Source organism: Dysidea avara, chromosome 12 (assembly GCF_963678975.1).
Source record: "Dysidea avara chromosome 12, odDysAvar1.4, whole genome shotgun sequence".
NCBI lineage: Eukaryota > Metazoa > Porifera > Demospongiae > Dictyoceratida > Dysideidae > Dysidea > Dysidea avara.
In genome coordinates this window covers 5,569,595-5,583,367 of record NC_089283.1, presented here as the reverse complement: position 1 = coordinate 5,583,367, position 13,773 = coordinate 5,569,595, and the positions used below count along the sequence as shown (strand labels likewise).

Sequence of the window (13,773 nt, the reverse complement as noted above, 5' to 3'; positions counted from 1 at the left end):
AGACAAATGGCAAACAGACACAGAAAGAAGATGGACAGACACTCAAGAGGACAGACGGACACACAGAGACACTGAACATGGACACATACAGAGAAGACAGACAAACAGACTGACGGATATGCAAACATACATTCCATCAAGCTCTGATGACATCATCAATTGCTCTACTATAGATGGAGACCTCTCATTCTAATGGAGTAATACAATAATATGAGATGAAACACATTATCAGATACACTATACACACAATTATAGAACTTTGCGTGGGCGAGGTCAAATGAAAAAGTGTACTTTAAATTTCATAAAGTACACTCTCAGCCGGCCAACTGCTTCATCGACCACAAAGAGTGCTTTATTCGTTCAATAAAGCACTCTTTACGGTGCAATAAAGCACTCTTTGTGGGCAATAAAGCACAGTTGCCCACGTGCCTTAGTGTAGGCTAATAGCCTACGGGGCTCGCGCCAGTACGACTAATCACCCAAGCTGATAGCCTCGCCGTGCTGAGTGATCAATCACCCCAGCCAATACGAGTTCCACCACTGGATTGCTTTTATAGACATACCTAAATGCTTCGATGATGGGTGGGAGAAGGTAACGTTGCTGTTACGTTTGTTAATGTAAACGGACAAGTCCTGGAGATATCACGGAAATACTTCACCATGTGACTCACAATAGAATCGATTGTGGGTTGTGAGCAAAACCTGCCAAAAGACGCGATGAACGTCTACTATGCCAAACTATGGTGAAATACGCACGAGTTACTTTGTTAAACTAGTTTGTGTGCGTTCAGGCTGCTAATAATTCGTGCAACGCTTGTTAATTACGAGTCCTAGTGTATGGTGAAGCTACACGACTAGAAAGTTCCATAAATCATTTAAAGCATAGCCTTGCTCGTGCTATATGAAAAATAAAGTACTCGGCCGCGCGCCTCGTACTTTATTTTTCATATAGCACTCACGGCTATACTTTAACATATACTTAATATACAAGTGCTTTATAATGTAAAACTTTGGCTTGCACTATTGTGTCTGAATTTTGTAAATTAGGTCACAAATCATGTCACCATACACTGAATACAACTACAGCTTCCAGTGACCAAGAAACAAGACACGTACAATATGTCACTGAAATTTTGGCTACAATAAAGAGGTTCTCTTGTTCCTTAATGTAAACAGATCCAGTACTATTTTGGCACCACAACGTTTGCCCTTATATGGAGTTTTTTTTATTTTGTTCTAACTACTAAATTTGGAGAGTTTGTTAAGGAGTCCACTTTACAACACATTACTACTCACTTTAGTTGGTTCAGCAGATGACACCACTGGTGCCTTACAAGTAGTAGGATTGGTTAGGGTTTCCACAATAACTGTAGAAAATGAAATAACATGTGTGTAGTCTGTACGTGTGTAGTACAGTGTTACAGTGTACACATAACATTCTACTGGAAATCACAGGGACAAAGTTACAAATACAATATTGTAAAGAATACTGATACAACACTAGTTGACTCACACATACCATACTAGACTACTAGCCACATTTCACCACTAACCAGCTATTAACAGGTCCACAACCATCACTATTGCTGCCAACACCACTGTTACTGCTACTGCTGCTTTTGCTTCTACTGTTACTGCTAATCCTTGATGTTGCTGCTGCTACTTCCTGTAATATGTCACAATTTGTGTAACACACAACACATGTACCACCAGGGAAGCCAAGTATAATTGTCTCCCCAAATTGTGTACATTTCACATGAAAATAATTTGCAGTAAAGGCAATTACAAAATTTCATTTCATCTTTCATCACATCACACCACACAAGGTTGATCCACAAACAGAACATTTAATACACTTGTTCACTAGTACTGTTCTACAAGTACTATTAATTATCAGTGGTTTTTTATTCTGAGGGGAATTACATGGTAAACCCCTCAGGTTGTAGGAATGTATCTCCTAGCAACCATGGTACAAGCAATCAGCTAAACATATACACTAGGCTCCCTTCTTGTTATGGATGGTGGAGAAGGAGTGTCAGTAGTCATGAAGGATCAGTAACTCATTTGAATTTTCATCACCAACACAGAACTCTTCACATTACACTGTCCACTTTTACTCTAAATCTCAGGTAGTCTGATTTCCACAGCTGCTCTAACTATAGATTGTGTGGTGACCTCTAGATCTGTACATGAGGCCCCAGTGGCTGTGTACTGACCAGAAGTAGTTTGGGCAGCTGTGTACAGTGTGGTAAAAGATCCTGTGACAGTTTGTAAGTGTACAAAGCTCAAGGCAATGCAACTGATCCTAAATAATGCAAATCAATACGACTTTTTATCACTGTACATTTTCCGTAAATAAGAGTCCTTCATCACATGACCTAGTGTAGCCATGCAGTTCTCCACCTGTACCCACCAGTAGAATAAATATGAATTAGCTGGACAGACTATAGGCCATTCTAAGAGTTGATTGGCATTGTCAAGTTTAAGCCTGCAAAAATCCTGGAGGGATTGCACCATATACCCCCTGAAGATTACCTACAGCCATCATGCTCTGCCTCCCTGTATGTTACTGGCACGCTATGGTCTGTGTTTCGTCATGACACATATTCACTCACAATACATGGCATGCACACCGATAAATCACTAACTTCCACCAATACTATCTCCTTCAAGCGCTCGTTGCGTCCTTCAGTATCTAGCATCTGCAGCATGCATATGGTCAAGTCGCCTCGCAATTCGCTCGGCCGAAATAGTTAGAGTTACAGTACATACACACCTGGTGATAAGTCCATGCGCTGAAACCAAGGGTGTGTAGTCGAACCACGACGAGGGCGAACCACGATCATCTCCAGATCTCTCTCAAGAACACCACGAGTCTTTGAGGTTGCAGTACAGCAGAAGTGAGTTGTTGATTGTGTTTGTGAACAGTACGTATCACGTGTACTATGCAAGACAAGTGTGTACATGTACAGAGAGTTGTTATCCGCTAAGCTGTACAGCTGTGATCATGTCTCTCATTGTATGTTCACTATGTTGTAGGTAAAGTGGATGACAGGTTTTAATTCTGAACAAGTTCGTTCAGTTGGTATCAGGAGGCAGTTTTAAGAGGACAACACCAATGACCTTAGTGGCTCTGGTATGTTACTAGTTAATTACTCATACAACACTACTACAAGGGGTACGTACTGTTTGTTGAAATGCTTAAGACCAGGATCAAGATTCAATCAAGGGGCTTTTGTATAGTGGGTCAAGCAATCAAGACATCTACAAAAATGATGATCAAACACCTTTGAAGGCTAACTTTTGGCAACACAATAATTTACTATGCTTTTACAGTAGATGATCAAGAATCAAAGCTCTTTTACAGGTGAAATCAAGCGATGAAGGTAAAATTTCAAATATCAAATTCTTGATCCTGGTTGCAAGTATATCAACTGGCGATATAGAAGTGACTACCCCTCCACTGTTGTAAAGAGCTTTGACATTTAAAATGTAACTCAGCTTGACTTCAAAAAGATACTACTAAAATGTTTTGACAGAAAATTTCAGAAGCAGAACATTGTAACAAGAGCTCTTGAGAGTTATAAGTACAGGAGGTTAGGTCTAGAAATGTGTGGCAGATGATTCAACTTAGTTGTAATCATTTTAATTTTGATTTGTCACTGTGGGAAAACAACTGCAGGGGCATCTGCTGCATAAGTAGCCAACAGCAAAGTTACAGTTCATTGTAAACAGTTTTTATGGGAGGTCGAATGTATGTATTAAGCAAGCGCTGTCTGTGTCTGTGTGTGTGTGTGTCTGTGTGTGTTTAGTGCACTACTCGTAAACTGGGTACAGCGCATATAATTGTAGTGTTAATTGTTAGAGCTGTCTTGACCCTTACCAAGCCTGGCATGACAAGGCCAGGCTAAGTGGCTGGCCAGATATAGGATACAATGCAATGTATTTTACAATGCTCAACTGTACATGTAACAATTTTTTACCACAGACTAAATTGTTCTACCTTGTAGTAATGATGTACCATACTTATAGTAGACAGTTTGGAATTGCTATTCCTGGCAAAAGGAATGCCCACTGGCTTAACACAGCAGCTATAACACTGTTGAGTTTGTTTCAGCTTGTTCTAGATCTCTGCTTTTGTTACTTCAATTTTTGGTACTGTCTTATGAAGTCGTCCAGTTCTTGCAATGTTGGAGACAACATGATTAAGTTGATACTGCTCCTCCTTATAGATCACAAAGGTCACATGTGCTCCAATTTATTAGTGTGACAATAATTGGATAGTGAGCTATAGCTTTGCAGTAGCATTGCACCAATAATGGGATTGGTTATTGGAAAAACCCTACATACGTATATCAACTATATTTTGTAGATACGTAGGTGGCAAGACATGCATGCAAAAAGACTACATAGCTGTGTTACTACTGTGTGGCCCATCACTGAAGACTGACCTCTACTGCTAAGTATTGGAGCAACAAAGGAATTAAAATCTATACTACAACAGTAGCTTCTATACTACAACAGTAGCTTCTATCACTACTAGACTATTACATGTAGGTACAACATTTCATGAATATTCTAATAAAGCAGTGGATGTGTGACCTTCATGACTAATAAAGGAAAGGAAGTAGTAGCAGTTGTAGCTCAGTAGTGTTGTCTCTAACATTACAAGAGTTAGATAGCACTGGATTACTGTTAAGAGGCTGTTCCAACCCAGTCTATGATGGCCTCCTGTTTCTTTGATCTGATGATGATTGGACAGTCATGCTCTGAGCATTATAATTACTGTAAACCCTTTAAATGTTGAACTGAACTATTAAGCTACACTACTACTACTCTAGTATGTTATTAGCTTATAACAAGTGGTTGTCTCTTTAGCCATCCAACTCTTCACAACAGTGGTATAGCAAAACAACACTGGTCCATTTTACCATTGGAGCTCCATGTTTCATTTAGTCTGGCATATTCAGACCTTTTTCACTTGTTACTTACTAATATAAGTACCTGATCTGAACGATCTTGGTGAAGACCAGCCAGCAAACTACCACTGGGTAAGTATGTAGGAATTGCTTGGATCCATAATCTTTCTACTTTTGTGTTGATGACCATATATGGTTAGCTTCATTTTCAGCTAAAGGCAACGCTTCCAAGCCCAACTTCAAACTTATATACCCATGATGGTAAAAGCTATTGTAATTGTTATGTAGCTCTGGGGAAGTGATGTACCTAGCTATATACTGCACATATGAGATAAACAATTGTGATCGGTCTCCAGGATGATGTGTGCCTTAGAGATAAGTTTTTGGTCAACTATATACATACATCTGCCAATTTGTTTATTCAATATCGGCAAGTTATCAGGGGGCAAGACTGTAGTCACATGACACCTCAGACAGGATCAAACTCATTACAAACCAATTTACCTTATCGTCAAAGCCTCCCTTCCTGTTAGTTTGCCAGCACAGCATTTCTATCATAGAGTCCTCAGACCCTTCAGAGCTGCAGGCACTTATCATCTCCAAATTTCCATAACCAAGGGGGTAGGTAAAATAGTAAGATGATTACCTCAGACTAGAAACACTAGTCATTTATTGGCATTTACTATTCTCCCCTCACAGGACATAGTACTCCTCCTCACTGGCAACACAGCACACAGGTGGCCATTATCATTCAGATGAAAATTGGCAGACCAGACAAGGTACAATAGTAACCTAGATACAGTCCATACATAATATACCAATCCTGGTTTGATACCATACGATACAAAATTTTGGTGGGAAAAAATTTTGGTGAATTTGGCAAAATGACTTCAATTCGCTTAAATATTCTTGTCCAATTTTTTGCCAACTAAAAAGAGAGAATGCAGTATGACACAAGGATCCTCCAAAATATTATCTGCCAAATTCTATCACGAGTCAAATCACCAAAATTTTGGTATTGTACAGTATACGTGTAATTGGAACAATTGCCAATTTTTAAAATAATTTCACAATGAAACCTGTTAGTGTATGTTGTGCAGTTATCCCTTGTGGCTGCATTAGACTACCAAGGTGTACGTATGTATGTTATGTGATTCTGTTGTTAAAACTATATAGCCAAGGAGATGATTCTCACTGGTTATGTTGTCGTCACATTGCTACGGTGGGGTTCCATGACATGGTAGTCGACCGGCTCTTAGCAAAACTACGTCTTTAGATGGAGTGTAGTAAACTTAATTGGTGAGCAGCATTCCTCTTTTCCCTCCATTTGTTACATGCTTTACAGGCACAACAAACAAGACTGATATAATTATTAATGATGCTCGTTGTATCCCAGTTGGTTGGAAGTATAGGGCAGTAAGCCTGCCAGGAAAATATGGACAATTTGACATTCCATCTATCCATATGTCGCACACGAGAAACTCTGTAAGTTTTAATACTGAGTGATGTCATAATAAGTCACTATGTATTACTATCCCCCAGGGTATTTTGGTGTTAACTCCACAAATACATCAGAAATGATAAGTATATCTGTGATGTATTTTGTAAACTATATCTGCTCTTGGTCACAAGTATAAACCTTGCTCAGTGGTTACTATATTAAACATCACCTTTAAATGACAGCCAGCCATTAGCTAATCCCCAATGTTCTCAGACCATCATGAAAGTGTTTTGGTAATTGAAAAAGAAAGTATTAAAGCTTACGACTATACAAGCCATAGTTACTACCCTTGGATAGTATCCACTGTTGTAACATGTTGAAGTTATAGTAGCCACAGGATTTAACACAAAGGGACCAATTTATAAACAATTAGTCTGGTACTTATCAAATAGTGTCAACCTCAATGTTTGTTTGTGTGTGGCTTCTGGTCAGTATTGTGTAATCTTAATTGTGACATTTATCCAGTTACTGTGAAGTAGTTTAGAATATCATACAGTATGGTAGTACTGTGTAGTAGTGACTTGTACCTTCCCACAATAAATAAAGCAGAAACCAGCCCCACAATACCCTCACAGTACTTTGGCAGTGTCTTCAATACAACATGATTCCTCTAAGCTGCCATGAAATTTACCTTTTTGCTTCCAGAAGTTGTTACTAACTAATACTAGCTAACTGATGCTTCAGACAAGCGTAAATTAACTCTATGGGTTGATTTGTCACTGTCAACTCAACAGGTGCATACTGTAGTACATGTAATACATACATCTTGGACCTTGTGTTTTACTTGTCTTCACAAACTTCACAAAGTGTCAATTGATGGCAGCACATCAATGATTTCATGTGGCCCAACATGTAAGAATAAAACAAAAATCATTCAAACTTTCACTACACATCTGATAGTTGAAGTTAGGGGCTAAAGGGGGCTAGTTGTGGCCAAAAAGCTAGTTACAAGTGCTAGTTGTATTTGGTGGTTGCATTAGTTGTAAAAATACTAAACTACAACTTACATCACAGAACATCTGAGGAAAGTAAAAGTTGCATTTTAAATCTGTTTTCTTCCTTACAGATATGGCAAACAGGATGGACAACAAAGCTTGATTTAGTTGCTGAAGTGGGTGAATTTATATTCCAATTGATAAATCCTTGGTATCATTATGTTTGCGTGTTCTTAGGAGATTAAAATCCTCCATACATGGAGTTGCAGACGTCTGTTTACGTTGCGGTGACAAAAGATATTACCGATGATCTTTCTTCAGTAATACAGGTGGATTCACAAATTCATGGCAAATACAAGAGCCAAGATTCAATGCCATACGTCGTTGTATCAGTAAGTTATGATGGTTTATGTAAGCTCCTGTAGATTATTTTCTCGATGGTTTCCATACATATCAATTTGTTTATTATTATGATTAAAGTACCTGGTAAAGGCAGAGCCTGTATACCAGAAGACCTTATAAGGGCCTAAGATGTTTATATTAACTTCACTTAGTACCGTAGATCGGAAAATATTCAACAGTAAGAACATTTCGTGGTTGCCTCTACCAACAAAAATAAATTACGCGAAATATTTTCACTTCTGAATATTTTCTATTTGCGAAATATTTTTTTGGAGGTTGAACAGTCAAAACTGTGGTCGAAGCACTTGAGGAATAAGTGCACTGTTGGAAAAGAAAAACTAATGGCCAACCGTCAGCACTCCAATATCTGCCAGAATACATTTACATGCCACTGTAGCCACAAATTTAATATAATTATAGTGTCTAGTTCGGAGGCTGACCTCCAGCACAGCTGGGCATCCCTCACAATTTCCCAGCCCGTTCATTAACAGGTACCCGTATATCATATTTTATCGTATTGTGCACACTCATTTCTGGCTGAGTTTCTGGCACACAAAATTATTAAATTTTGTTGTACAGAAAAATTCGCTGGTAAAATATTTTCGTGGCTTGGGCTGTCCGTGAAAATATAACACATCAAATTTATTTTTAAATAAAATTATCTCAAACGAAAATTTCCCGATTTACGGTATGTTAGAAAAGTAGGAGAAAAAAGAAAAAATCCATGACTGGGCCTGTTTGCTGTCTAGCGGTATTTCCCACACTTCTGAACTAATGAAGCTGAAACTTAGCCAGTTCATTCCTCTGTCCCTGTAAACAACAAAGAATCAATAAAATGAATTTTGTACAATGTGCAGATATCATCTGTTTTATATTATTGTGCGTCAGATTATTGAAGAATACTCTAATAGAACAGTCAGTCACTTCATGTTTGTTACAAAACAATTTCAAGTTTGTAGTACATGTTATGTGAAGTGTGACATGTATAGTGATAAATGGTATATATCACAAGTGTTAACATCTCTATTAGAAGTCAAGATGTGGTCAACATTGTTCTGCCATCTACCAACAAGATTAAAGTCAGTATGATTTCCAACAAGTCTTCCTTGACATCAACCTGTAAGTGTTTATACTGAGTGATGTCATAATAAGTCACTATGTATTACTATCCCCCAGGTTATTTGGTGTTAACTTCACCAGTACATCAGAAATGGTCAGTATATCTGTAATGTATTTTGTGAACTATATCTGCTCTTGGTCACAAGTATGAACCTTGCTCAGTGGTTACTATAACAACACCTTTAAAATGATAGCCAGCCATCAGCTAGTTCTTAGACCATAATCAAAGCATTTTAGTGGTATTGAGCCTAATTTATTGGACCAAACCATTGGCAACTGGGATCAAGATTTTTGATTGAAGGAATATGCCTTTTGATTGCATGATTTCATCAAAAGCATGGCTTGATTGCTTGACAACTGAGTATAGAACCCTTATAAATATTCTGGTTTCATTTACATGTTGGCTTGCTGATGTGCTTGATTGCCCATATTTAAGACATCTTGATCACTGTAAATTAATTGCTTGATTCGATTTGATCCCAGTCCCTACGCTGTGACTACCCTTGACCTACTCTTAAACTACAGTGAATATTCTCCAAATTGATTACTCCACAGAAAAGACCTCCACTCCACAACAAGGACAAGATTAGTAGTCCCAACAAGGTCTGACCCCATACACAAAAAGATTATATATAGCACATACAAGTAGTTAGAGATAACCATATAAGGCTATTCCAAGCTTACTCCTATATATACAAGTATAAGCAAAAATTAGTAATTTTACATCCAATTAGGGATCATAGTAATACAAAGTAAAGAAACAAGGTGGTTGCCTATATGCCTGCAGATATACTATAGTGGACATTTAATCCGTAATTCAGTCTTCAGAACCTCTGTTGTACAGCTATAGACTGAATTAGGGATTAAATGTCCACTATAGTATATCTGCAGGCATATAGGCAACCACCTTGTTTCTTTACTTTGTATTACTATGATCCCTAATTGGATGTAAAATTACTAATACTTGTTTGTTTACTTTTTTTGAAACATAATGATAATTAGTGAACAACCTCAGTTGGTGATCCCTAACTGATACAAGCGATTAAAACGTGAAGATTGTCTTCACTTACGCTTTCAACCTTGCTTATTATAATCAAATACTTGCTACGATATATATATCACTCACGCGACTAATAATGTCAAGAGTCAGCCTGACACTCCACTCTAGATCTAGACGCGCGTGCTTATAGATTGCAAGTGTTACTCGTGTATTCTAACATTTTAATTCAATAGTGAAAAAGCTTGTCAAAACGCACGCCTCAGCAGTCGATTAGTTCAAAGATATTTTTAGAGGCGCGTAAGTACCTTGTACGCGCCTCTGATATCTATGATTAGTGTAAGGCGAATGCACTCTGTTTTCAGCTACCAATGAGGCTAATGGTATGTTAAACACCTACATAACATTTCAAGCAAAGAGTAGAGCAAGAAACGCCTGAGTAATTTTAAGTCTTGCACTGAAGCCATGACGCTCACACTGAAGCCATTACGCGCGTACCGCAAATCGTCACCCATGTAGTACTGGAGTAAGGAAATGGGTACAAAGGATCTTTTAGGAGGACAAAGGTAGCACCATGATGCATGCATTGTAGCTGCTGCGGTTGGCGAAAAGGCACGTCTCGGGCCAAAGCGACGTTGAACAGTGAAGAAATCAGGCCTGTAGCCTTAGCCGTTATCGAGTTACGCTTGTCTGAAGGCTGAAGACTGAAGGCGTTAGTAAGTAAGTAAGTCAGTCAGTCAGTCAGTAGAAAATTCTGTTAAATACGAATTTTTTAAAATTTCATAGCAACTTGGCGGAACGTTCTATATATAGCGTTGATCTGAAGACATTTTTGAGCTTGGCAATGCCTAACCAATACTGCTAATCTGTCAGAAAGTTAATATTAGCTGGTTTTAGGGTGATATTTATTTGGCAAGAAATCCCAAACCTTGTGGATCCCTAATATACAGTTACTATCGTACCGTATGACAAGCCACAGTTGTTACAATTGTTTCTGGTCAATATAGTATAAACCATCAACTGATAAAATTTGCCATTACAGATCCAGTCACATTTGTAATTGTTAACATTAACCAGTCATACCTGTACATCTAGTGATTGTCCAGTTATAGTAGTATAGATAATCCGATCACTTGTTTATCCCAATAGAAATGACTGCTCTATTAGAGTATTTGTCTATGATGTAAGTATTTGAACAGTGTTCTGTGTATAAATGAATAAGCTCAAACTTGCTGATTATTTGAATATGTCTTGAAAGATGGATAAACACCAGGGACAGTGCCACCAGTTCGGTTGATTAGGTTTCAGCCACATCAAGTTACTCTAATAAAGCAGTCAGATGTTCTAATAGATCAGTTGGTTACTTTCTTTCTTGGATGCCAAATTCTGTTGTGGTTACTGGTTAAATGTGCATTCTTAAACTTAAATTTTCCTTGGAGAAGATCCTCCTAGGTGTAACTTTCTGCACATGCTGTGAGTGTTCTGTGCACTTTGTCCCACAATGCACCCACTGTACAATTGTTACTTAATGTTAACCTGACCACTTCGAAGTTCATTGCTCCAGCCCTGGGGAGTACACTGTATGTTCTATTAGAGTAGTTGAGCTTTACATATCAGTAATAACAATCATTCATGTACATCTAATTAAATGATGAGGTATTTGGCTTAAGAGTGTCACGTAGTTACTTCCACCAGTTATCTGTATACGGGTTACCATCAGAGTAACAGTTGTAGTGAAGTGAGTCACACTATACAAGTGCTTGCACACACACTACACACAACACACACACACACACACACACACACATACACACACACAACGCTACATTCATACACACTTACTACTGGCATATTTCACATGTGTTCATGTTGGTTATGTCATAATACCAGTATCCTGTGTATGTAGTGTGACTGTGTGAATGTATGTGTAGTGTACATGTGTATGTGTACAGTATAATTATGTGTGTTCTATTAAGCATGTGTACAACTGTGCATAGTTTAGGTGTGGTGTAGTTATTACAAATGTTTTATGGTAGGATATCATTGTCAACATCTTGTTGTGCTGGAATTGAGTAGGTGTGCTTAAAATGATTGAAGCACTTCAAGGGTCTCTGATATGATCGCTATGGTGACCAGTGAGGTGTGTTATCATGTCACTATGTTATGTTAGTGTCACTGTCATGTACATGTAGGTAACATGTAGTGCTGTGAACCTGCAGAGTTTACTAAAACCAGCTTTTGGAAGGTGAATAATTGGATATTGACCAGGGTGGGCAAAACCGGTTTAAAGGCTTCTTAGCCAATAATTGGCTTGACCTAGACAATACCGGTTAATAACCAGTTTTTCCATACCGGTTCGCAACACTAGTAACATGACACCTCTTATTTTAAAGTTACAGACATAAAAGTTGTAGAGAGTATAGACACTGGATCAACTTTACATGTTGAAGGAGTCATGTGAGAAGGTAGGATGATGTTTGTGTGATGTGTTGTGTAATTAAACTTGTTGTCAGGTTTTATGTGAAGTTGTGGCTGAATGGATCATGTGACCAAGTTCCTATGGTGTTGTTAATAAAAGTACATTGTCCTTCAACTCATGAATTATGACGACCATTATGGTCAGGCAAGCAGGGTCAGATTAGAGATTATCACCTGATCACTCACGTGACAATGTCATCTCTAGCAACGTTGGATCAAAGGAAACATGAAGCCATATAAAATTGCAAGCACAGCTAACATACACAAAAATTACCTGTACATGTATTGTAACAATGTACAATGTAACTGAAATTATTGTCATTATGAATTAATTATGCTAATGATGAAATGTTAATTTGACGTAATGATCATCGTGAACTTATAATTAGGGGCTTTAGATCTGTTCATGCAGGTGGTACAGGCAAACTAAAGCACACTGAAACCAAACAATGTGTAAACATGACATGAAATCTCTGGGGAATTTGAGGCCAAATTAAATTTGAAAATTTTCTGAAAACAATTTTGTAAGGTCTTGCTGGATACATGCATAATGGCTAAAGTTTTGGCCATTTTTGGGATGTTATAATTTATATGAGCACTCATTAAACTGTCCTGAGGCACAACTCTACACCATCACTAGTGGGTGGGGCTCCAAGGAGTGTCATAGATAGATATACTTATATTATTTCATAAGACACATTGTCCAGTTACAGACATGATGTAGATGTTCTCACAAGTATATGGTCGCTAGGAATTGTACATTTTGTATAATGATAATATACTTGTATTATAATTAATTTTAATTAAATGAATAAAATCAACAACATGAAAACATTAAAAGTGTACACATGTTAGTGTTGTTTATGTTTGTTAAAAGAGTTCCTACCAGTAATAAAGAACATTAACACTGGTTAATAATAACAATATTGCTTACCTGTTCAAGAAGGGTGTGATCATGTTGCTATGGTGACCTATTTTACAATGATGAAATTTCTTATTACACCACAGATGATGTCACTACTTACCTCTTGTTTGCTTCTCTCCTGGTTTGTAGGATTGTCATCATCTTCTGAACTTCATTATCACTCTCGTAGTTATTGGTGTATTGATCATTGACTGACACTTCTTCACATATCCCATTATTCACTGCAGACTGTAATATCAGACGAGCTCCCTCCACAGTGATGGGATTATACCACACATTTAATAGTGTAATACTTCGGTTGACAGATAAACCAGCAGCTAGTGCTTTTGCTCCAGTATCAGTAATATCACAAAAGACTACAAACAGTACCCTGATCCTGCTCTTACCAAGAGCTCGTGCAATGATGGTGATGCCATCATCACCAATGTTGTTCTCTCCCATCACAAGCACTTCTAGTACAGTATTCTCTTGTAGTAGTTTACCAATACACCTGGCAC

At 37.9% G+C, this 13,773-nt stretch overlaps 3 protein-coding genes and 1 long non-coding RNA gene across 24 annotated transcripts in view; 1 reads left to right on the top strand and 3 right to left on the bottom strand.

The window, feature by feature from the left end:
• The window catches only part of LOC136241021 (uncharacterized), a 17,730-nt gene extending 14,955 nt beyond the window's left edge, over window positions 1-2,775 (bottom strand). For all 18 annotated transcript variants that reach the window (XR_010694090.1, XR_010694091.1, XM_066032200.1 and 15 more), the window contains exons 1-4: window positions 2,649-2,775; window positions 1,554-1,666; window positions 1,297-1,367; window positions 131-189 (exon numbers count right to left, since the gene is read on the bottom strand). The gene's annotated coding sequence lies outside the window, so the exon portion shown is untranslated. The remainder of the gene's footprint in view (window positions 1-130; window positions 190-1,296; window positions 1,368-1,553; window positions 1,667-2,648) is intronic.
• On the top strand, window positions 2,770-12,711 carry LOC136241029 (uncharacterized). 2 transcript variants are annotated; one of them, XR_010694096.1, is made up of 13 exons: window positions 2,770-2,900; window positions 3,040-3,136; window positions 5,619-5,698; window positions 6,096-6,218; window positions 6,265-6,404; window positions 7,487-7,531; window positions 7,593-7,747; window positions 8,788-8,876; window positions 8,934-8,970; window positions 11,910-12,013; window positions 12,066-12,118; window positions 12,267-12,338; window positions 12,387-12,711. It is a non-coding gene; the product is annotated as an uncharacterized lncRNA (long non-coding RNA). The 2 variants fall into 2 exon arrangements; XR_010694095.1 differs by having other exon boundaries at window positions 6,462-7,531.
• On the bottom strand, window positions 3,846-13,717 carry LOC136241020 (ribonuclease inhibitor-like). 2 transcript variants are annotated; one of them, XM_066032182.1, is made up of 4 exons: window positions 13,377-13,717; window positions 13,286-13,322; window positions 13,215-13,233; window positions 3,846-3,864 (listed from the first exon to the last, which is right to left on the bottom strand). In XM_066032182.1, the coding sequence occupies exons 1-2, from the start codon at window positions 13,715-13,717 to the stop codon at window positions 13,313-13,315; spliced, it is 351 nt and encodes a 116-aa protein (XP_065888254.1). In that variant the 3' UTR covers window positions 3,846-3,864; window positions 13,215-13,233; window positions 13,286-13,312. The 2 variants fall into 2 exon arrangements, with proteins under 2 accessions (XP_065888254.1, XP_065888253.1); XM_066032181.1 differs by lacking the exon at window positions 3,846-3,864 and having other exon boundaries at window positions 13,145-13,233.
• LOC136240993 (NLR family CARD domain-containing protein 3-like) overlaps window positions 13,674-13,773 on the bottom strand; it is a 62,152-nt gene continuing 62,052 nt past the window's right edge. For both annotated transcript variants that reach the window (XM_066032084.1, XM_066032086.1), the window contains one exon: window positions 13,674-13,773. The gene's annotated coding sequence lies outside the window, so the exon portion shown is untranslated.